This window comes from Oncorhynchus keta, chromosome 1 (assembly GCF_023373465.1).
Source record: "Oncorhynchus keta strain PuntledgeMale-10-30-2019 chromosome 1, Oket_V2, whole genome shotgun sequence".
Classification (NCBI taxonomy): domain Eukaryota; kingdom Metazoa; phylum Chordata; class Actinopteri; order Salmoniformes; family Salmonidae; genus Oncorhynchus; species Oncorhynchus keta.
This window is the reverse complement of record NC_068421.1, coordinates 67,541,829-67,565,963: the sequence shown is the minus strand read 5'-3', so window position 1 is coordinate 67,565,963 and position 24,135 is coordinate 67,541,829. Positions and strand designations below refer to the sequence as shown.

Sequence of the window (24,135 nt, the reverse complement as noted above, 5' to 3'; positions counted from 1 at the left end):
AGAGAGCAACACATCTTTCACTTAAATCCTCATTTCCTATCAGGTGATGAAGAGAACATTATCTTTACAGCCTTTCTTTGAGAAGGAAGTATTCCCATTTTGCTTTGGCCATAAATATGTTTTTGTATGAGAGAGAGCATGAAGTCCACCTGGCCCTGGCTCGTGTGTATATTTGGTGCAATATGCAAGTCTGGTGAGGCCACAGAGTGGACTGGTGTGTACTGGTGTTGGCACTAAGATGCACAGATGCTGTTAATGGGATTTCTACCCTGGCCCCAGAGAGTCAAAGGCCCTGAAGGCACAGCAACCAGGACATGTTAGGCTGTGTACCACATCTGAGAATTCTCTCTACAGAGTCCGTTGAATTTATAACATAAATAACAAAACAAAGCGGATTCCATTCTATTAAAAATAGTTAGATGATGTTAAATAGACCAATAAGCAGTAAACTGTTTGAAAAGCATCTTAAAGTGTTTATACCAACTGAAAATGAGACTATTTGAGTGTAAAATACTTCACAGAGGGCATTTGGCTGTGAAGAATATTGACAGAGGTGAATTACATGGGCTCACAGAAAGCTGCCACTTAAACTGGGATAACAATTGTCCACAAGTAAACATTTTGCTTTTAAGCACATGTGAAGAATGCCCTGGATTAGGGGGAAGAAGATTCCATTAGGTGCCCAAGTCTCTTTGAGCTCCAGAGAGAAATAGGTTTAAGTGCCTTCCCATCTCCAGTAAAAAGCCTCAGTGGACTGTGTGATGGAGGAGATATCAGGCGAGAGCTGTGATTACCCTGCTCCCAATGTGACATTGTCAGAAATCCAGGGTGTGTGGGAAGAAATGAACTATAAAAGCACACATTACAAAACAAAGAGTGTTCCCTCAGTCCCTGCTCTTTGTTTGAGTGTATCCATCTAACACCCCTCTCTCACCGGCTCACTCCTCCTCTCTCTCTCTCTCCACTTCTCTCTTCATTCGCCTGTAATGCAACATCTCTCTCTCTCCACCTCTCTTTCCTCCGCCTCCTCTTTTGCTCTCTCCCTCCCTCCACCTCTCTCTCTCTCTCTCCACCTCTCTCTCTCCCTCTCTCCTTGTTTGTCTGTAATGCAACAAGGGGCAGCTTGGGCACAGAGAACAAAGTACGATCGTACATACTGTAGAAGTACTCAACGGCAACCACAAAAAAAATTGCACTTGCAGCTGTTCATGCAATGCATGGGAGAAGAATGCAATTTCCACAGCGATTACAACCAAACACACACACACATACAAACACACACAAAAAAGCAAGTCCCACCAAAAAGAACAGAGAGCATTCTGGGGCATTATATCTCCTAATGCACACAGGGGACCTTGGGATGAACTGAGTGAATCCATTTCACAAGGGATAAGATGGAGGAGAGTGGAGAAGAGTGGAGGTTAGGGGGAGGAGGAAGGTGGCACTGCCATGACCAGGCAGCCAGGCAGACTTATGGGTGAGCTGAGAGGGCTGATATGCCAGGGGAAAGCAATCTCTTATCAACCCATCTCTGTCCTGGAGAGAAGCATTTAGTGAGTGGAGTGAGAACATGACAAAGAGGGTTGTGCTCTTTCCTTAATCCATGCTCTAAAACACACACACACACACACACACACACACACACACACACACACACACACACACACACACACACACACACACACACACACACACACACACACACACACACACACACACACACACACACACACACACACACACACACAGAAGACAAGTGTTGTTTTTAACCCTGTGAAAGAATTTGCAATGGTGCCAAGCTAAACTGTTGAAACACAGCATTCATCTGCCCACTAAGTATCAGAAACATAGGTATGACTGCAAACTTTACGCTCAAAGTCATGATGGCAGTAGACTGGAGGACAGGTTTGACATCTTTAACAATTATGCAGTATAAATGTCACACTAATTATTCGATGAAACTATAAAAATGTACTTGATTTCCCATGCATAATTTGCCCAAAATAAGATTCTGTCTGCGATTTATTGCTGGAAATACGAGAAGGACATCCATTTCAACAGAAACAGATACATTTGGTAAAACGCTTGCTTCATTTCAAATGACTTAATTGAGTGCTTATTACAGTGTGTCAATGTATTTTCTCCTGGTGTGTCATTATTCATTAACCACACATTTTTGGGAATCACAGCTGCCTTTTGTAGAAAACTGCTTTTCATGGCTATTAATTGATTTGTGGCATGTTACTGCCTGCATGAATACCAGTCTGTTCAATTGGTCATTTAGAAAACATTTTAACCAAGGTCTCCTCAGTGCCTCACTCATTGTGCTAGTGAGAGACTGTGTCAGAATATCTTCAGCATTCTGATTAATCTAGTATCAGCAAAGTTTACTCAAGGATAATTGGCACAATAAATGTAAGTAAAATACACACTTGATTACTAATTTCAACCCAGTTATCTTATATTTGGCCGCCTTTCGTTCCAGTTCTCTGCTGCCTGTGACTGGGACGAATTGCAAAAATCGCTGAAGTTGGAGACTTTTATCTCCCTCACCAACTTCAAACATCTGCTATCTGAGCAGCTAACCGATCGCTGCAGCTGTACATAGTCTATCGGTAAATAGCCCACCCATTTTTACCTACCTCATCCCCATACTGTTTTTATTTATTTACTTTTTTGCTCTTTTGCACACCAATATCTCTACCTGTACATGACCATCTGATCATTTATCACTCCAGTGTTAATCTGCAAAATTGTAATTATTCGCCTACCTCCTCATGCCTTTTGCACAAAATGTATATAGACTCTCTTTTTTTTCTACTGTGTTATTGACTTGTTAATTGTTTACTCCATGTGTAACTCTGTGTTGTCTGTTCACACTGCTATGCTTTATCTTGGCCAGGTCGCAGTTGCAAATGAGAACTCAACTAGCCTACCTGGTTAAATAAAGGTGAAATAAAAAAAAAATCAAAATATATTTAACTTGCCGAGGTCACAGAAAGAACTTGACAGTGTCTCTCCTCTAAGTCCATAGAGAGGAGTATTTTCCAAACAATTCATTTTTGGAGTTAATATTTGATCAAGGTTGTCAATCAAGATGAAGAAGTGTCCTAAGATGAAATGCCACAATAGAAGCCTTGGTCTCCAGACATTGATCTGTTTGGAATAGATACCTGAAGAAGCTCTCAACAGGGGCAGTATCGGGGGAGATGAGACCCCTTCATGTCAACTTCAGAAAGAGTGGATATCAATAGGAAACTAATACAAGACCACTGAGATATATACAGATCCATCAGTAGGAAAACACACACAACCACGCATACACACTGATTAATTCAGTACACGTGCATGCACACACAGGCAGGCAGAAAGGCAGGCATGCACCCACACACACTCGCATACGCCTAGGCCTAATGTGAAGTAAAAGGCCATTTTTTTAACACAAGACAGAATCTGCCTCCATAACCACACTATTCATTATGCTTACATCACCTTTTGTCTCTGTAAAATCAATCAAAGTGTCCATAGAACTCCTTGGGCGAAAGTATTCCTCACACCGCCTGTCCTAGGGTTTCCCAATAAACTTTAATTACTAAACATCATGACAATTTTTCATTTGTTATTAACATTTTACCACCAAAGTTGCCAATTCTCTGTTTAGTTTAGACTAAAAGGAGATTGATGTTAGTTCTCGGTCTTCATGACGTTTCCATCCATCCCTTCCATGTTATTCCTACACCATGCCTGTACTAGGGTTAAATCTTTTCCTAGTATTTTACAAATGTTCCATTTTGAGAATAAATAACTTTTCTGCCAGGTAACCCAGGAATTTCCGGCCAAAACCAGTGTCATTCAAAAGTATTATAAAGCATATAAATAGGCCTATGTTTGGAATTGATTCGAGCTTTGATTGTGTCACGACTTCTGCTGAAGTCGGCTCCTCTCCTTGTTCGGGCGGCGTTCTCCTCTCCTTGTTCAGGCGGAGTTCTCCTCTCCTTGTTCAGGCAGAGTTCTCCTCTCCTTGTTCAGGCGGCGTTCTCCTCTCCTTGTTCAGGCGGAGTTCTCCTCTCCTTGTTCAGGCAGAGTTCTCCTCTCCTTGTTCAGGCGGCGTTCTCCTCTCCTTGTTCAGGCGGAGTTCTCCTCTCCTTGTTCAGGTGGAGTTCTCCTCTCCTTGTTCGGGCGGCGTTCTCCTCTCCTTGTTCAGGTGGAGTTCTCCTCTCCTTGTTCGGGCGGAGTTCTCCTCTCCTTGTTCAGGTCGGAGTTCTCCTCTCCTTGTTCAGGCGGAGTTCTCCTCTCCTTGTTCAGGCGGCGTTCTCCTCTCCTTGTTCAGGCGGAGTTCTCCTCTCCTTGTTCAGGCGGCGTTCTCCTCTCCTTGTTCAGGCGGAGTTCTCCTCTCCTTGTTCAGGCGGAGTTCTCCTCTCCTTGTTCAGGTGGAGTTCTCCTCTCCTTGTTCGGGCGGAGTTCTCCTCTCCTTGTTCAGGTGGAGTTCTCCTCTCCTTGTTCAGGTGGAGTTCTCCTCTCCTTGTTCAGGCGGAGTTCTCCTCTCCTTGTTCAGGCGGCGTTCTCCTCTCCTTGTTCAGGCGGAGTTCTCCTCTCCTTGTTCAGGTGGAGTTCTCCTCTCCTTGTTCGGGCGGCGTTCTCTCTCTCCTTGTTCAGGTGGAGTTCTCCTCTCCTTGTTCGGGCGGAGTTCTCCTCTCCTTGTTCTCCTCTCCTTGTTCAGGCGGAGTTCTCCTCTCCTTGTTCAGGCGGAGTTCTCCTCTCCTTGTTCAGGCGGAGTTCTCCTCTCCTTGTTCGGGCGTTCTCCTCTCCTTGTTCAGGCGGAGTTCTCCTCTCCTTGTTCAGGTGGAGTTCTTGTTCAGGCGGAGTTCTCCTCTCCTTGTTCAGGCGGCGTTCTCCTCTCCTTGTTCAGGCGGTGTCTCCTCTCCTTGTTCAGGCGGAGTTCTCCTCTCCTTGTTCAGGCGGAGTTCTCCTCTCCTTGTTCAGGCGGAGTTCTCCTCTCCTTGTTCAGGCGGTGTTCTCCTCTCCTTGTTCGGGCGTTCTCCTCTCCTTGTTCGGGTTCTCCTCTCCTTGTTCGGGCGCGTTCTCCTCTCCTTGTTCAGGCAGCGTTCTCCTCTCCTTGTTCAGTTCTCCTCTCCTTGTTCAGGCAGCGTTCTCCTCTCCTTGTTCAGGCAGCGTTCTCCTCTCCTTGTTCAGACAGCGGTTCAGTTCTCCTCTCCTTGTTCAGGCAGCGTTCTCCTCTCCTTGTTCAGGCGGCGTTCTCCTCTCCTTGTTCAGGCAGCGTTCTCCTCTCCTTGTTCAGGCAGCGTTCTCCTCTCCTTGTTCAGGCAGCGTTCTCCTCTCCTTGTTCAGGCGGCGTTCTCCTCTCCTTGTTCAGGCGGAGTTCTCCTCTCCTTGTTCAGGCAGAGTTCTCCTCTCCTTGTTCAGGCGGCGTTCTCCTCTCCTTGTTCAGGCGGAGTTCTCCTCTCCTTGTTCAGGTGGAGTTCTCCTCTCCTTGTTCGGGCGGCGTTCTCCTCTCCTTGTTCAGGTGGAGTTCTCCTCTCCTTGTTCGGGCGGAGTTCTCCTCTCCTTGTTCAGGCTCCTCTCCTTGTTCAGAGTTCTCCTCTCCTTGTTCAGGCGGAGTTCTCCTCTCCTTGTTCAGGCGGAGTTCTCCTCTCCTTGTTCAGGCGGCGTTCTCCTCTCCTTGTTCAGGCGGCGTTCTCCTCTCCTTGTTCAGGCGGAGTTCTCCTCTCCTTGTTCAGGCGGAGTTCTCCTCTCCTTGTTCAGGTGGAGTTCTCCTCTCCTTGTTCGGGCGGCGTTCTCCTCTCCTTGTTCAGGTGGAGTTCTCCTCTCCTTGTTCAGGTGGAGTTCTCCTCTCCTTGTTCAGGCGGCGTTCTCCTCTCCTTGTTCAGGCGGAGTTCTCCTCTCCTTGTTCAGGCGGCGTTCTCCTCTCCTTGTTCAGGCGGAGTTCTCCTCTCCTTGTTCAGGTGGAGTTCTCCTCTCCTTGTTCGGGCGGCGTTCTCCTCTCCTTGTTCAGGTGGAGTTCTCCTCTCCTTGTTCGGGCGGAGTTCTCCTCTCCTTGTTCGGTCGGAGTTCTCCTCTCCTTGTTCAGGCGGAGTTCTCCTCTCCTTGTTCAGGCGGCGTTCTCCTCTCCTTGTTCAGGCGGAGTTCTCCTCTCCTTGTTCGGGCGGCGTTCTCCTCTCCTTGTTCAGGCGGAGTTCTCCTCTCCTTGTTCAGGTGGAGTTCTCCTCTCCTTGTTCAGGCGGAGTTCTCCTCTCCTTGTTCGGGCGGCGTTCTCCTCTCCTTGTTCAGGCGGTGTTCTCCTCTCCTTGTTCAGGCGGAGTTCTCCTCTCCTTGTTCAGGCGGAGTTCTCCTCTCCTTGTTCAGGCGGAGTTCTCCTCTCCTTGTTCAGGCGGAGTTCTCCTCTCCTTGTTCGGGCGGTGTTCTCCTCTCCTTGTTCGGGCGGCGTTCTCCTCTCCTTGTTCGGGCGGCGTTCTCCTCTCCTTGTTCGGGCCGCGTTCTCCTCTCCTTGTTCAGGCAGCGTTCTCCTCTCCTTGTTCGGGCGGCGTTCTCCTCTCCTTGTTCAGGCGGCGTTCTCCTCTCCTTGTTCAGGCAGCGTTCTCCTCTCCTTGTTCAGACAGCGTTCTCCTCTCCTTGTTCAGGCAGCGTTCTCCTCTCCTTGTTCAGGCAGCGTTCTCCTCTCCTTGTTCAGGCGGCGTTCTCCTCTCCTTGTTCAGGCAGCGTTCTCCTCTCCTTGTTCAGGCAGCGTTCTCCTCTCCTTGTTCAGGCGGCGTTCTCCTCTCCTTGTTCAGGCGGCGTTCTCCTCTCCTTGTTCAGGCAGCGTTCTCCTCTCCTTGTTCAGGCAGAGTTCTCCTCTCCTTGTTCAGGCGGCGTTCTCCTCTCCTTGTTCAGGCAGCGTTCTCCTCTCCTTGTTCAGGCGGCGTTCTCCTCTCCTTGTTCAGGCGGCGTTCTCCTCTCCTTGTTCAGGCAGCGTTCTCCTCTCCTTGTTCAGGCAGCGTTCTCCTCTCCTTGTTCAGGCGGCGTTCTCCTCTCCTTGTTCAGGCGGCGTTCTCCTCTCCTTGTTCAGGCAGCGTTCTCCTCTCCTTGTTCAGGCGGCGTTCTCCTCTCCTTGTTCAGGCAGCGTTCTCCTCTCCTTGTTCAGGCGGCGTTCTCCTCTCCTTGTTCAGGCGGCGTTCTCCTCTCCTTGTTCAGGCAGCGTTCTCCTCTCCTTGTTCAGGCGGCGTTCTCCTCTCCTTCGTTCGGCGTTCGACGTCACTGGCTTTCTAGCCATCGCCGCTCCATTTTTCATATATCCATTTGTTTTGTGTTGTTCCATACACACCTGGTTTTAATTTCCCCAATCAATCTACTTGTATTTAACCCTCTGGTTCCCATCATGTATTTGTGTGTAATCGTTTCATGTTATTGTGGTGTTTTATTTACGCGCTTTACTTTTGTTATGTTACGTGTTTTGAGCACATTTGATTTATTTAGTGCTCTCGTTTTTGGAACGAAAATAAAAGTGCGCCTGTTAACATTAGTCTGCACTCCTGCAGCTGACTTCGCCTCTAGTACACCCTTTGACGGATTGAAAATTCAAGCCTGATGCTACCTGAGCCTGATGAGCCATACATTAAATACATTTAATGAGCCCAAGCCCAAATGATTGTGCCGTTATACAATATATCCTGTAAATATTACATTACATTACATACAGGGATAATACAGTTGAAGTCAGAAGTTTACATACACTTAGGTTGGAGTCATTAAAACTTGTTTTTCAACAACTCCACAACTTTCATGTTAACAAACTATAGTTTTGCAAGTTGGTTAGGACATCTACTTTGTGCGTGACACTAGTGATTTTTCCAACAATTGTTTACAAACAGATTATTTCACTTACAATTCACTGTATCACAATTACAGTGGGTCAGAAGTTTACATACACTAAGTTGACTGTGCCTTTAAACAGCTTGGAAAATTCCAGAAAATTATGTCATGGCTTTAGGAGCTTCTGATAGGCTAATTGACATCATTTGAGGCAATTGGAGGTGTACCTGAGGATGTATTTCAAGGTCTACCTTCAAACTCAGGGCCTCTTTGCTTGACATTATGTGAAAATCAAAAGAAATCAGCCAAGACCTCAGAAAAAAAATGTAGACCTCCACAAGTCTAGTTCATCCTTGGGAGCAATTTCCAAACACCTGAAGGTACCACATTCATCTGTACAAACAATAGTACGCAAGTATAAACACCATGGGACCACGCAGCTGTCATACCGCTAGACTACGGTTTGCAACTGCACATGGGGACAAAGATCATACTTTTTGGAGAAATGTCCTCTGATCTGATGAAACAAAAATAGAACTGTTTGGCCATAATGACCATTGTTACGTTTGGAGGAAAAAGGGGGGGGGGCTTGCAAGCAGAAGAACACCATCCCAACCATGAAGCACGGCGGTGGCAGCATCATGTTGTGGGTGTGCTTTGCTGCAGGAGGGACTGGTGCACTTCACAAAATAGATGGCATCATGAAGGGGGAAAATTAGGTGGATATATTGAAGCAACATCTCAAGACATCAGTCAGGAAGTTAAAGCTTGGTCGCAAAGGGCTCTTCCAAATGAACAGTGACCACAAGCATACTTGTGGCAAAATGGCTTAAGGACAACAACGTCAAGGTATTGGAGTGGCTATCACAAAGCCCTGACCTCAATCCTATAGAAGATTTGTGGTCAGAACTGAAAAAGTGTGTGCGAGCAAGGAGGCTTACAAACCTGACTCAGTTACACCACCTCTGTCAGGAGAAAGGGGCCAAAATTCACCCAACTTATTGTGGGAAGCTTGTCGAAGGCTACCCGAATCGTTTGACCCAAGTTAAGCAATTTCAAGGCAATGCTACCAAATACTAATTGACTGTATGTAAACGTCTGACCCACTGGGAATGTGATGAAAGAAATAAACGCTGAAAGAAATCCTTCCCTCTACTATTATTCGGACATTGTGACGCTCGTCGTTGGAATGAGGTGAGGACCAAAGCGCAGAGTGGTAAGTGTTCATCATATATTTATTAAACCGAGAACACTAAACAAAATAACAAAGGAGAAATGAAACGAAACAGTTCTGAAAGGTGACATACATATAACAGAAAATATTCACCACCCACTCAAAAGTGAAACCAGGCTACCTAAGTATGATTCTCAATCAGAGACAACTAACGACACCTGCCTCTGATTGAGAACCATACCAGGCCAAACGCAAAACACAACATAGAAAAAGGAACATAGACAACCCACCCAACTCAAGCCCTGACCATACTAAAACAAAGACATAACAAAAGAACTAAGGTCAGAACGTTACAGACATTTCACATTCTTAAAATGTACATTACATTTACATTTAAGTCATTTAGCAGACGCTCTTATCCAGAGCGACTTACAAATTGGTGCATTCACCTTATGACATCCAGTGGAACAGCCACTTTACAATAGTGCATCTAAATCTTTTAAGGGGGGTGAGAAGGATTACTTTATCCTATCCTAGGTATTCCTTAAAGAGACAAAGGTGGTGATTGACTCCGCTGTCCTGGCGTCGTGAGGGAGTGTGTTCCACCATTGGGGAGCCAGAGCAGCATACAGTTTTGACTGGGCTGAGCGGGAACTGTAAAGTGGTAGGGAGGCGAAGGCCAGAGGTGGATGAACGCAGTGCCATTGTTTGGGTGTAGGGCCTGATCAGAGCCTGGAGGTAACATAGGCAAGCACCATGGTCTTGTAATGCGAGCTTCAACTGGAAGCCAGTGGAGAGAGCGGAGGAGCGGGGTGACGTGAGAGAACTACTTGATGCGGCGTTCTGGATGAGTTGTAGGGGTTTAATGGCACAGGCAGGAGCCCAGCCAAAGCGAGTTGCAAATCCAGACGGGAGATGACAAGTGCCTGGATGCGCCGCTTCCTGTGTGAGGCAGGGTCGTACTCTGCGGATGTTGTAGAGCATGAAAACAGGGTGTTGTCCAGGATCACGCCAAGGTTCTTAGCGCTCTGGGAGGAGGACACAATGGAGTTGTCAACCGTGATGGCGAGATCATGGAACGGGCAGTCCTTCCCCGGGAGGAAGAGCAGCTCCGTCTTGCCGAGGTTCAGCTTGAGGTGGTGATCCGTCATCCACACTGATATGTCTGCCAGACATGCAGAGAAAATAAAGTGGTGATCGTAACTGACCAAAGACAGATCATTTTTTACTCAGATTAAATGTCAGGAATTGTGAAAAACTGAGATTAAATATATTTGGCTAAGGTATAGTATGAAATCTTCCGACTTCAACTGTATATATACAGTACCAGTCAAAAGTTTGGATGCACCTACTGAATAAGGGCTTTTCTTAATTTTTTACTATTTTCTACATTGTAGAATAATAGTGAAGACATAAAAACTAAGAAATAACACATACTGTAAGGAATCATGTAGTAACCAAAAAAGTATATGTATTTTAGATTCTTCAAAGTAGTCATCTTTGCCTTGGTCACAACTTTGCACACTCATGGAGGCCAGTTCATCTGATGCAGCACTCCATCACTCTCATTCTCTCAACCATCTTCACCTGGAATGCTTTTCCAACAGTCTTGAACGAGTTCCCACATATGCTGAGCACTTGTCTGCTTTTCCTTCACTCTGCAGTCTGACTCATAAAGAACCATCTCAATTGGGTTGAGGTCGGGTGGTTGTGGAGGCCAGGTCATCCTGATGCAGCATTCCATCACTCTCCTTCTTGGTCAAATAGCCCCGTACAGCTTGGAGGTGTGTTGGGTCATGATCCTGTTGGAAAATTAATGATAGTCCCACTAAGCACAAACCAGATGGGATGCCGTATCACTGCAGAATGCTGTGGTAGTCATGCTGGTTAAGTGTGCCTTGAATTCTAAATAAATCACAGAAAGTGTCACAAGCAAAGCACCCGCACACCATCACTCCTCCTCCTCCATGCTTCACGGTGGGAACCACACATGCAGAGATCATCCGTTCACCTACTCTGCGTCTCACAAAGACACGGCAGTTGTAACAAAAAATCTCAAATTTGGACTCATCAGACCAAAGAACAGATTTACATCGGTCTAATGTCCATTGCTTGTTATTCTTGGCCCAAGCAAGTCTTCTTCTTATTGGTGTCCTTTAGTAGTGTTTTTTTTGCAGAAAGTTTTTGCTTTGTCATTATGGGGTATTATCAAATCAAATCAAATTTTATTTGTCACATGCGCCGAATACAACAGGTGTAACACCTTACAGTGAAATGCTTACTTACAAGCCCTAACCAACAATGCAGTTTAAAAAACGTCATAAAAAAAAAAATACAAATAAGAAATAAAAGTAACAAATAATTAAAGATCAGCAGTAATAATATAATATATGCCATTTAGCTGACGCTTTTATCCAAAGCGACTTACAGTCATGTGTGCATACATTCTACGTATGGGTGGTCCCGGGAATCGAACCCACTACCCTGGCGTTACAAGCGCCATGCTCTACCAACTGAGCCACAGAAGGACCAGTAAAATAACAATGGCGAGGCTATTTACAGGGGGTACCGGTACAGAGTGAATGTGCGTGGCCACTGGTTAGTCGAGATAATTGAGGAAATATGTACATGTCGGTAGAGTTATTAAAGTGAGTGTGCATAGATAATAACAGAGAGTAGCAGCAGCGTAAAAGGGGGTGGGGGGTGCAATGCAAATAGTCGGGGTAGCCTTTTGATTAGCTGTTCAGGAGTCTTACGGCTTGGGGGTAGAAGCTGTTTAGAAACCTCTTGGACCGAGACTTGGCGCTCCAGTACCGCTTGCAGTGCGGTAGCAGAGAGATCAGTCTATGACTAGAGTGGCTGGAGTCTTTGACAACTTTTAGGGCCTTCCTCTAACATCGCCTGGCATAGAGGTCCTGGATGGCAGGAAGCTTTTCCCCAGTGATATACTGGGCCATACGCACTAGCCTTTGTAGTGTCTTGCGGTCGGAGATCAAGCTCTCAATCTGCTCCACTACAGCCCCATCGATGAGAATGGGGGCATGCTCGGTCCTCCTTTTCCTGTAGTCCACAATCATCTTCTTTGTTTTGATCACGTTGCGGGAGATGGTTGTTGTCCTGGCACCACACAGCCAGGTCTCTGACCTCCTCCCTATAAGCTGTCTCGTCATTGTCGGTGATCAGGCCTACCAGTGTTGTGTCATCTGCAAATGTAATGATGGTGTTGTAGTCATGCCTGGCCGTGCAGTCATGAGTGAACAGGAGTACAGGAGGGGACTGAGCACGCACCCCTGAGGGGCCCCCGTGTTCAAGATCAGTGTGGCAGATGTGTTGTTACCTATCCTTACCACCTGCAGAGGGAGGTGTTAATCCCAGGGTCCTTAGATCAGTGATGAGCTTTGAGTGCACTATGGTGTTGAACGCTAAGCTGTAGTCAATGAACAGCATCGTCACAAAGGTATTCCTTTCGTCCAGGTGGGAAAGGACAGTGTGGAATGCAATAGAGATTTCATCATCTGTGGATCTGTTAGGGCAGTATGCCATTTGGAGTGTGTCTAGGGTTTCTGGGACAATGGTGCTGATGTGAGCCATGACCAGTCGTTCAAAGCATCTCATGGCTACAGACGTGAGTGCTACGGGTTGGTAGTCATTTAAGCAGCTTACCTTAGTTCTTGTGCACAGGGACTATGGTGGTCTACTTGAAACATGTTGGTATTATAGACTCAGACAGGGAGAGGTTAAAAATGTCAGTGAAGACACTTGCCAGTTGTTCAGCGCATGCTCAGAGTACACATCCTGGTAATCCGTCTGGCCCTGCAGCCTTGTGAATGTTGATCTGTTTACTCACATCAGCTGTAGAGAGTGTGATCACGCAGTCGTCCAGAACAGCTGATGCTCTCATGCAGGTTTCAGTGTTACTTGCCTGCCAGCGAGCATAGAAGTAATTTAGCTCGTCTGGTAGGCTTGTGTCACTGGGGGTAGCTCTCGACTGTGCTTTCCTTTGTAGTCTGTAATAGTTTGCAAGCCCTGCCACATGGGACGAACATTGGAGCCAGTGTAATACGATTCGATATTAGTCCTGTATTGACTCTTTGCCTGTTTGATGGTTTGTTGGAGGGCATAGCGGGATTTCTTATAAGCTTCCGGGTTAAGAGTCCCGCTCCTTGAAAGTGGCAGCTCTACCCTTTAGCTCAGTGCGGATGTTAGCTGTAATCCATGGCTTCTGGTTGGGGTATGTACAGTGGGGAGAACAAGTATTTGATACACTGCCAATTTTGCAGGTTTTCCTACTTACAAAGCATGTAAGTAAGTAATCTGTAATTTTTATCATCGGTACAAAAATCCAGAAAATCACATTGTATGATTTTTAAGTAATTAATTTGCATTTTCTTGCATGACATAAGTATTTGATACATCAGAAAAGCAGAACCTAATATTTGGTACAGAAACCTATGTTTGCAATTACAGAGATCATACGTTTCCTGTAGTTCTTGATCAGGTTTGCACACACTGCAGCAGGGATTTTGGCCCACTCCCCCATACCTTCTCCAGATCCTTCAGGTTCCGGGGCTGTCGCTGGGCAATACGGACTTTCAGCTCCCACCAAAGATTTTCTATTGGGTTCAGGTCTGGAGACTGGTTAGGCCACTCAAGGACCTTGAGATGCTTCTTACGGAGCCACTTCTTAGTTGCCCTGGCTGTGTGTTTCGGGTCGTTGTCATGCTGGAAGACCCAGCCTCGTCCCCTTTGCAGAAAAGCATCCCCAAAGAATGATGTTCCCACCTCCATGCTTCATGGTTGGGATGGTGTTCTTGGGGTTGTACTCATCCATCGTTTTCCTCCAAACACGGTGAGTGGAGTTTAGACCAAAAAGCTCTATTTTTGTCTCATCAGACCACATGACATTCTCCCATTCCTCCTCTGGATCATCCAGATGGTCATTTGCAAACTTCAGACGGGCTTGGACATGCGCTGGCATGAGCAGGGGGATCTTGCGTGCGCTGCAGGATTTTAATCCATGACGGCGTAGTTTGTTACTGATGGTTTTCTTTGAGACTGTGGTCCCAGCTCTCTTCAGGTCATTGACCAGGTCCTGCCGTGTAGTTCTGGGCTGATCCCTCACCTTCCTCATGATCATTGATGCCCCACGAGGTGAGATCTTGCATGGAGCCCCAGACCGAGGGTGATTGACCGTCATCTTGAACTTTTTCCATTTTCTAATAATTGCGCCAACAGTTGTTGCCTTCTCACCAAGCTGCTTGCCTATTGTCCTGTAGCCCATCCAAGCCTTGTTCAGGTCTACAATTTTATCCCTAATGTCCTTACACAGCTCTCTGGTCTTGGCCATTGTGGAGAGGTTGGAGTCTGTTTGATTGAGTGTGTGGACAGGTGTCTTTTATACGGGTAACGAGTTCAAATGTGCAGTTGATACAGGTAATAAGTGGAGAACAGGAGGGCTTCTTAAAGAAAAACTAACAGGTCTGTGAGAGCTGGAATTCGCACTGGTTGGTAGGTGATCGGCAGTGTATCAAATACTTGTTCTCCCCACTGCATGTACAGTCACTGCAGGGAGGACGTCAACAATGCACTTATTTATGAAGTCAGTGACTTCATAACAGGGGTGATGGTCGGATTCGCGTTTATCGTCGAAGGAATGAGCGTTACACTGAGGCATGTACTCTGGAGCAGGATCGATTTGGGGGTGGAGGGTCGGTCATGGTCTGGGGCGGCGTGTCACAGCATCATCGGACTGAGCTTGTTGTCATTGTAGGAAATCTCAACGCTGTGCGTTACAGGGAAGACATCCTCCTCCCTCCCGCCACCAGCCATACTGCTCGTTTTGTGCGTGATTTCCTGCAAGATAGGAATGTCAGTGTTCTGCTATGGCCAGCGAAGATCCCGGATGTCAATCCCATTGAGCACGTCTGGGACCTGTTGGATCGGAGGGTGAGGGCTAGGGCCATTCCCCCCCAGAAATGTCTGGGACCTTGCAGGTGCCTTGGTGGAAGAGAGGGATAACATCTCACAGCAATAACTGGCAAATCTGATGCAGTCCATGAGGAGGAGATGCACTGCAGTACTTAATGCAGCTGGTGGCCACACCAGATACTGACTGTTACTTTTGATTTTGACCCCACCCTTTGTTCAGGGACACAATATTCAATTTCTGTTAGTCATATGTCTGTGGAACTTGTTCAGTTTATGTCTCAGTTGTTGAATCTTGTTATGTTCATACAAATATTTACACATGTTAGGTTTGCTGAAAATAAACGCAGTTGACAGTGAGAGGACGTTTCTTTTTTTGCTGAGTTTATATATAGGGATATATATCAATATAGAACAGGATTATCTATTGTCACGCCCTGACCTGAGTATTCTTTGTTTTCTTTATTGTTTTGGTTAGGTCAGTGTGTGACATGGGTGATGTATGTGTTTTTGTACTGTCTAGGGGTTTTGTAGGTTTTTGGGGTCGTTTACTATCTAGGTGTTTATGTATGTCTATGGTTGCCTAGATTTGTTCTCAATTAGAGGCAGCTGTTTATCGTCCGGCAACAGGACCCATTCCAGAGCATCCGGCAACAGTACCCAGTCCAGAGCGTCCGGCAACAGTACCCAGTCCAGAGCGTCCGGCAACAGTACCCAGTCCTTGTACCTGGGGTCCAGAGCACGGGTCCAAGCGTCTGGCCACAGTACCCAGTTCTACAGTTACATGTTTATAAATTACTGTTTATATTACTGTAGGCAATGCTGCAGCAAATGTAGGTCACTTGAAACAAAGAAAAAAACTTGAGCATTGTAAGTAAGCATTTCACAGTAAGGTCTATAACTGTATTCGATGCATGTGACAAATACAATTTGATTTGGTTTTATGGTTATGGGTGGTAAATCCCATTAAACTTGGTAACTGGGTTCCCGCCATTCAACCCTAGCCTGTACTCTCCCTCTCATTCCCAGCCCTGTAAATCAGGCCAGGGTAGCTCTTCTCAGGCAATGCATACCTTTAGAGCAGGGGTGTCAAACTCATTCCATGGAGGGCCGAGTGTCTGTGGGTTTTTGGTTTTTCCTTTCAATTAAGACCTAGACAACCAGGTGAGGGGAGTTCCTTATTAATCAGTGGCCTTAATTAACCAATAGTGTACAAGGTGTACTTCAGCTCTCCATGGAATGAGTTTGACACATGATTTAGAGGTACAGTGGCTATGTCTCTCATCACTCATGTCAGTTTAACGTAAAAACTGTAGTCAACTATAAACTTCAACTTAGTTCACAACAGTGAAAATGGAGATATACAATGCATGTATCCAAAATGGGTGGAGGGCCTTTCAGCTGCTCATCAGTGATGCAAAGTCCAACTCAGCAGTGTTGACTGTGAGCAGCTTAAAGAGAAATACTACTGGCGACAGCAACGCAATGCCAAGTTATTTTCGGAGTTGCTTTTTAGGGACCCCCATAAAGATTCTATTTACAGCCAAATTCACAAGGAGGTCAGCGCTGAGCCTGTATCCATTATTCATTGTCAGCCGACACATTTTTCAGTAATTGTTCATAACCACTGTGTCAGCAGTGGAGAGAGAACACTTTTTTGCAGTCACTTAAGAGCCATGGCATGTTGGTGAAACTCTGCTGCCTACTCGGTTATTGTGACAAAAGAGCCTGATGAGATATGTAATTACACTTTACTCATAGTCTCATACCATATCCAGTATCCACCACTCACTTACCAAAAGTATGTGGACACCTGCTTGTCAAAAATCTAATTCCAAAATCATGGGCATTCATATGGAGTTGGTCCCCCCCTTTCCTGCTATAACAGCCTCCAATCTTCTGGGAAAGCTTTCCACTAGATGTTGCAACATTGCTGCAGGGACTTGCTTCTATTCAGCCACAAGAGCATTAGTGAGGTCGGGAACTGTTGTTGGGCGATTAGGCCTGGCTCCCAGTTGGAATTCCAATTCATCCCAAAGGTGATCGATGGGGTAGAGGTTAGGGCTTTGTGTAGGCGAGTCAAAGTTCTTCCACACCGATTTCGACAAACCATTTCTGTATTGAGCTCGCTTTGTGCATGGGGGCATTGTCATGCTGAAACTGGAAAGGGCCTTCCCCAGACTGTTGCCACAAAGTTGGAAGCACAGAATCATCTAGAATGTCATTGTATGCTGTGGCGTTAAGATTTCCCATCACTGGAACTAAGGGGCCTAGCATGAACGGTTGTGCCGTTGTTGCTCCTAGACGTTTACACTTCACAATAATAGGACTTACAGTTGACTGTGGGAGTTCTAGCAGGGCATAAATTTGACAAACTGACTTGTTGGAAAGGTGGGATCCTATGACCGTGCCATGTTGAAATTCACTGAGCTCTTCAGTAAGGCCATTTTACTACCAATGTTTGTCTATGGAGATTGCATGGCAGTGTGCTCAAATTTTATACACGTGTCAGCAACGCGTGTGGCTGAAATAACCGAATCCATTAATTTGAAGGGGTGTTCACATACTTTTGTACATATAGTGTATGTGTGAAGTGTAGAGGGAGGACAATTGCATCTAGCGAAATATGATTCACAATGCAACTTTTATTTTAAATGCAGTAATCGTGATGAGCAAAATAATGGCAAATATTTTGAGATTTCATTTAGTTAGATACTTACCTTAAATTCCACATAGCTTAGTTCACATATAGCTGCAGTAGAGTATATATCACACAAAATATATGACAACATGCCATAATGTATTCAAATACATGAGGTGCAAAAGTCAAATGTACTCCACTGTTAGAATGCATGGGGACATCAGGGATTTTCAGAGCATGGGTTTAACTATAACAAAGCCATTCTCGTGAGTTGTCTTTTTATGACTCCCTTAAGGATATTATTATGTCCTTGAGGAACAACAGAGAAATAGAAGAGATTGATTTTAGATTGCTTTGATAACACAAAGTGATGCACACACACATGCACACACACACACACAGTCCCGGAGCTACAACTCTAGCGGAGGTTAAGATCTAGAAGTTCAGCATAGGAACAGAAGGTTGTGGTGTAATAGCACTATGTCACTATGAGATAGAGAGAACAAGGTCACTGCAGAGAGTCACTGCACAGAGTCACTGCACAGGCAAACTAAAACTAATCAAACCTGCCTCTTTGTAGAGAAAGCATTTACAGTGGTTGCTTTTTCTGGTTTATATCTGAAACAATAATTCCGCAGGAACACCATGGACAAAAAGGAAATGGCAATTTGCCCACTGATGTTCATTTTCAACGATGGGACGCATTGTAAAGACTGGAACTCACAGTAGCTTGCTTAATTGCCATAGCTGAAGGCGCTCTTCTTGGATGAGAGCGAGGTTGACATTTACATGCTTAGCAAAACGTCTTTGATTACCTGTTTATGAGATACAAGATTTGATCAGAGTTTGGCAGATATTGTGAGACACACTGAGAACAACTCTCTCTGATTAGAGGAATACTGCCATCCACACGGCCAATAGATTTCAGGTCCCCTACGAGCAGTGACAGCCAAGCAAAATGATTTACCAGTCTGCCAGTGAATTGTTATGATGAGGTTACAACCTTACAGATTACCACTGTATGTTTGTGAGTGACTGAGTGTGGGTGTGAAGCTGCACACAGAATGAATAAGACATCACAAGGTACAAATCTATATTTTTGGGACTATTGTGGTACCAATAATGACATTAAAAGAGAGAGACATAGATGATAAACTCCAGCTCTTAGCTATTCAACAAAAGCATCTAGCAGAGCTTCCTGTAGATAGGGGAGTCGACAAGATAGTACCATCAGATCCTGACCCCTCCTGTCTCAGCCTCCAGTATTTATGCTGCAGTAGTTTGTGTCGGGGGGCTAGGGTCAGTTTGTTATATCTGGAGTACTTCTCCTGTCCTATTCGGTGTCCTGTGTGAATCTAAGTGTGCGTTCTCTAATTCTCTCCTCTCTTTCTTTCTCTCTCTCGGAGGACCTGAGCCCTAGGACCATGCCCCAGGACTACCTGACATGATGACTCCTTGCTGTCCCCAGTCCACCTGGCCATGCTGCTGCTCCAGTTTCAACTGGCCTGGGCCCTAGGACCATGTCCCAGGACTACCTGACATGAGGACTCCTTGCTGTCCCCAGTCCACCTGGCCATGCTGCTGCTCCAGTTTCAACTGTTCTGCCTTACTATTATTCAACCATGCTGGTCATTTATGAACATTTGAACATCTTGGCCACGTTCTGTTATAATCTCCACCCGGCACAGCCAGAAGAGGACTGGCCACCCCACATATGCCTCTAATTCTCTTTCTTTCTCTCTCTCGGAGGACCTGAGCCCTAGGACCGTGCCCCAGGACTACCTGACATGATGGCTCCTTGCTGTCCCCAGTCCACCTGACTGTGCTGCTGCTCCAGTTTCAACTGTTCTGCCTTAATTAACCATGCTGGTCATTTATGAACATTTGAACATCTTGGTCATGTTCTGTTATAATCTCTACCCGGCACAGCCAGAAGAGGACTGGCCACCCCACATAGCCCGGTTCCTCTCTAGGTTTCTTCCTAGGTTTTGGCCTTTCTAGGGAGTTTTTCCTAGCCACCGTGCTTTTACACCTGCATTGTTTGCTGTTTGGGGTTTTAGGCTGGGTTTCTGTACAGCACTTTGAGATATCAGCTGATGTACGAAGGGCTATATAAATACATTTGATTTGATTTGATTTGATCAGATAAGAAAAATTACCAACAACTTCCACAGCAACTACAACAAAAAGTCTGTTGCATTTCTGGCTTCCAGTGGCAGAGACAATAAAACTTTTACTTTCCATAATAATACATTCTGTCCTGACGAAAAACTTGGGTGGTTTTATAAAAATTTTAAGGACTTGTTTAGATTGCACGGCTGTGTGCTCAATTTTATACACCTGTCAGCAACGGGTGTGGCTGAAATAGCCGGATCCACTCATTTGAAGGGGTGTCCACAATTTTTAGTGTAAATGAATATCTATAACTTGAAACTAAGTGTTTCTCACTACCTAGATTTAGAGTGTGTGTGTAGTGTAAAGTTAATATGTTAATCAAAAACAGATCCAGAATGAGACTAACCATTTTCAAATTGTTAGTACAGACTAGGCATTCTACTACGCATGTAGCAATAGGGCAACTACATGGACACAGGATAGGAAATAACACTAAGGACTATGTTTGCACCATTTCCTAACACCTTGAGTAATTGTTGTGTCAGATAACTCAACAATAATTATACAAAGCTAAGAGACCACAACCTTGTGGCATCCTGTTATTGTTCTGGCTAAGCCAACAGTAGATGGACTAGAACATCTCCAGCAGTGCTTTTGACACCGTTTCTGACATTGAGAATCACTGACCTGAAAAAATCAAATGGCCGCCCGTGTTACACACACAGTGGGATCCTGTGCCATCTGCATGAAGTGAAAAATCTACCATGCCACTTGCATCCTAACTCCCAGCATGTAATGTGACAGAAGACCGACTCCAGAGAGTAAAAAGGACAGTAATGACTGCACTGTCAGCTCAAACAGCAGTCATAATAACATTACAGTCATTTATTTAAAATGGCAATCTTGATTGCTGTCCTTGAATTCTGACTGGGTAATCAACCTCAACGTTCATAACCCTGCCTTCAGCAGCCTTATCTAGGTCTGCCAACCAGGGACAGAGTGGCTTTACATGCACCCTAGAGAGAGACGCTATTCTCTCAGCCTCTAAGATGGAAATCCATTATGGATGATTATTTAAAGCGGCAGAATTGTTGAATTATGACCACATAGGTTTTTTAACTAGCACGCCAGACCATTGTCTTACTTTTTCTATGCATTATTAATATATTTAAACAGAAGCCAAATTCAAGTAAGAAACCATATGCATTTTTAATGGATCTATATATCAGATTATTAATTTCAGTAGAAGTTAAAGGCGGCCAAGCCAACGTTAACAGTAAATCCTTGACTGGTGGCAATTAGCAGGCCAGCAGCTAACACACTTCCTGTCCCTGTCTCCTCTTAATGAGTTCCAGGCAGCCATCTAACTCATTTGCATATTCAATTGCAGGCTTGGCAGCCAGACACACATCTTCCTCAGACTGTTTAACATTACTCCTGACCCTTACAGCCTTACAGAACTGGAAACAGAGATGAAGGACCCAGTAGGAGAGGATCTAGGAGTATCTGTGGATTATAAACAAAAAACAACTATTATCACTAAAGTTCATGTGTGGTCATTGACTGTTTGATTCTATTACTGGCAGGGAAATCAAATAAAAGCCCTCCCATTACATTTGAATTATGTTGTACATTTAGGTGTGGAACACATTTCAGTAGTGCCTTATTCAACAGTGTCAGATCAGATATGTCCCCCAGTATGTGTTGGGGTTTGGTCCTAGCTGATGTAGTGTGGGGTCTGGCCCTGAAAGAGGGTTGCCTGCCTGCCTCTGGATGGATCCAGCTGCTGCTAAGATGTGCTGCGATTCACAGTGTGACCAAACTGGAGACTGGGGCGGCTCCTTCTGCAGCCCATAAAGCTGGCACACACAAATGATAAGCGTTCAAATTACAGATAAGCCCGGACGCCACGGACAAGGATAATACATCAATGAAGGTGAGTGATGAGGCCGATTTGTCCACTGATGAGACGTGGATGAAAACTAATGTCAAGTACCTAGGTGTCAGCTGGCAAGAGGATAACTCCCCTGTTTGATGAATGACTGAGCGTGGTTATTCATAGTATCAACACAGTGTTATTGATATATTCACACTACAGTAGATGATGTTTCTAGAATCAACTAGACAGCGACTGGCACCGGCAGAGAGTGAAACCATAAATTAACCGCTAGGGTAAATCTGAGAAGGATCAAGGACTGTGACTGTTAATTGATATAAAATATTTTCAGGTATTATATTAAGTTTGCCAACATCAAACAAAGGTCCTTTGGAGGTAATATAATCATCTAATCTTCTGCAACAATATCCATCACAATCTCTCAGAGGTGGCACTTTAATATGAGTTTTTATTGCATTTCTGTATTTGCATTCAACTACTGAGGGTACGAGACTTCACTCACAGGCTCTGGTATTTTCATTAAGATAAATAATGTGCATTTTATTCCTTTCTTACCTCAGGGGTTGAAACAAAGAGGTGTGCTCACATTGTGAGATTCTTTGGCCTAATAAATCACATGTCAGAAACCATTATTATTTAATCATTACATCCCATTATGACTGCTGTGTCATCTCCCTGCCTTTATCTCTGTGGATGAACTTCTATTCATCTTTATGACTCTTTATGTAATCTAATGAAGCAGTCACCTCATGAGAATAATTAAGGTATAGCCGTAAACATGGGACGGCCAAACTGAGCAGGATCCAAACCCCCCTTTACACTATAAAACACTGTAACATATACAGCATCGTTCAACATTGCCATCTTGGGAAATTGAGCCTATGATTTAAAAAATGCCTGTAATGAAATACATCCAGTTTCTCTTCGAATGCAAACTATGATATACATAATTAGCAACATTGTGCAGTAGATCGGAATCCCAGGATGACTTATTGAAACGGAATACACTTACTGTGATGATCAGCATGATGCCTTTCAGGAGGGTCAGTAGCGACGTGATTGGCTGAATGACCGTCTGAGCCAGCAGGATTCCAAGAGAGAGTGTCCAGGTAAACCCAGGAATGACATAGATATGGCTGTAGGGACAGACAGACAGACAGACAGACAGACAGACAGACAGACAGACAGACAGACAGACAGACAGACAGACAGACAGACAGACAGACAGACAGACAGACAGACAGACAGACAGACAGACAGACAACAGCATTAATGACACACAATCAAAATAGCTCCCAAGATAAAATATATATATTTTTGTTGTGTTAGGCTAATAGCTGTGCATCATTTTCTAAAGAGAGACCATTATTTTTCAACAAAGACCTGTCCTTAGTTTCCCTTAATCAGCAGAAAGCATTGGTAATCACATAAAAAGAGCCTACAGATAAATTGTTGGAAGGCAAGCAATTTTGATATGCACACAAAGTAAATGGTTTTCCCTATGGAATCTCGGCCTATAGTATACGTCTGTTGTCAAAGACTACTAATGCCATTAATAAATATGATTAGCATACATAGTGGCATACAATGGCCTCATTTCTCACTCAAATCATTTGGTTTGGCCAAAATGGACGGTGGAGACGGAGGATCCCACTAAGAGGGACTGAAATAACCTATTGATTAGTGCCTACAAGGGGATCACTTGAAATTCACTGGGGTTTTTCTCTCCAATAACTGGTCTGCTCTCTGAGCCAATATCCAGCAGATATCCTAAGCCAATAACATGTTCTTAATAAACCACTCATGGATTCACATGGGCTACACCCAGTCCAACTAGAAATAGTTACTCTGAATAATACACAGGTTATGTATTTACTGGAACAAAATAAATGACCTCTTCAAACTGATAAAGGTAATTACAGCCAAATTCCCATGCAGACGAAAAAAAAAACTAAGTTACAGGGAGCTCACTTTGACTCCACACTTGAGCCACCTTGCTACAGCTTCTACAATACAGAACACCCAGACAAGTGTCCTTGTGCTCTTGCACTGCAATCAAATCAAATTGTATTTGTCACATGCGCCGAATAGAACAGGTGTAGACCTTGCAGTGAAATGCTTACTTACAAGTCCTTAGCCAACAATGCAGTTTAAAGAAAATACCTAAAAAAGTAAGAGATAAAGGTAACAAATAATTAAAGAGCAGCAGTAAAATAACAATAGTGAGGCTATATACAGTACAGGGGGTATCGGTACAGAGTCAATGTGCGGGGGCACCAGTATCAAGGTAATTGAGGTAATATGTACAGTGTTAGTGTAGAGTTATTAACGTGAGTATGCATAGATAATAACAGAGAGTAGCGTAGAGGGGGGGAGGGCAATGCAAAAATTCTGGGTAGCCATTTAAAAAAAAAAAGATGTTCTGCATCATATGGCTTGGGGGTAGAAGCTGTTTAGAAGCCTCTTGGACCGAGACTTGGCGCTCCAGTACCGCTTGCCGTGCGGTAGCAGAGAGAACAGTCTATGACTAGGATGGCTAGAGTCTTTGACAAATTTTAGGGCCTTTCTCCGACACCG

At 44.9% G+C, this 24,135-nt stretch overlaps 1 protein-coding gene across 1 annotated transcript in view; it reads right to left on the bottom strand.

Annotated features, from left to right (window-relative positions):
- The window catches only part of si:ch211-51h4.2 (uncharacterized), a 105,772-nt gene that overhangs the window by 36,921 nt on the left and 44,716 nt on the right, over positions 1-24,135 (bottom strand). The window contains exon 8 of the mRNA XM_052458413.1: positions 22,571-22,694. Coding sequence (XP_052314373.1) covers positions 22,571-22,694 — 124 coding nt within the window. The remainder of the gene's footprint in view (positions 1-22,570; positions 22,695-24,135) is intronic.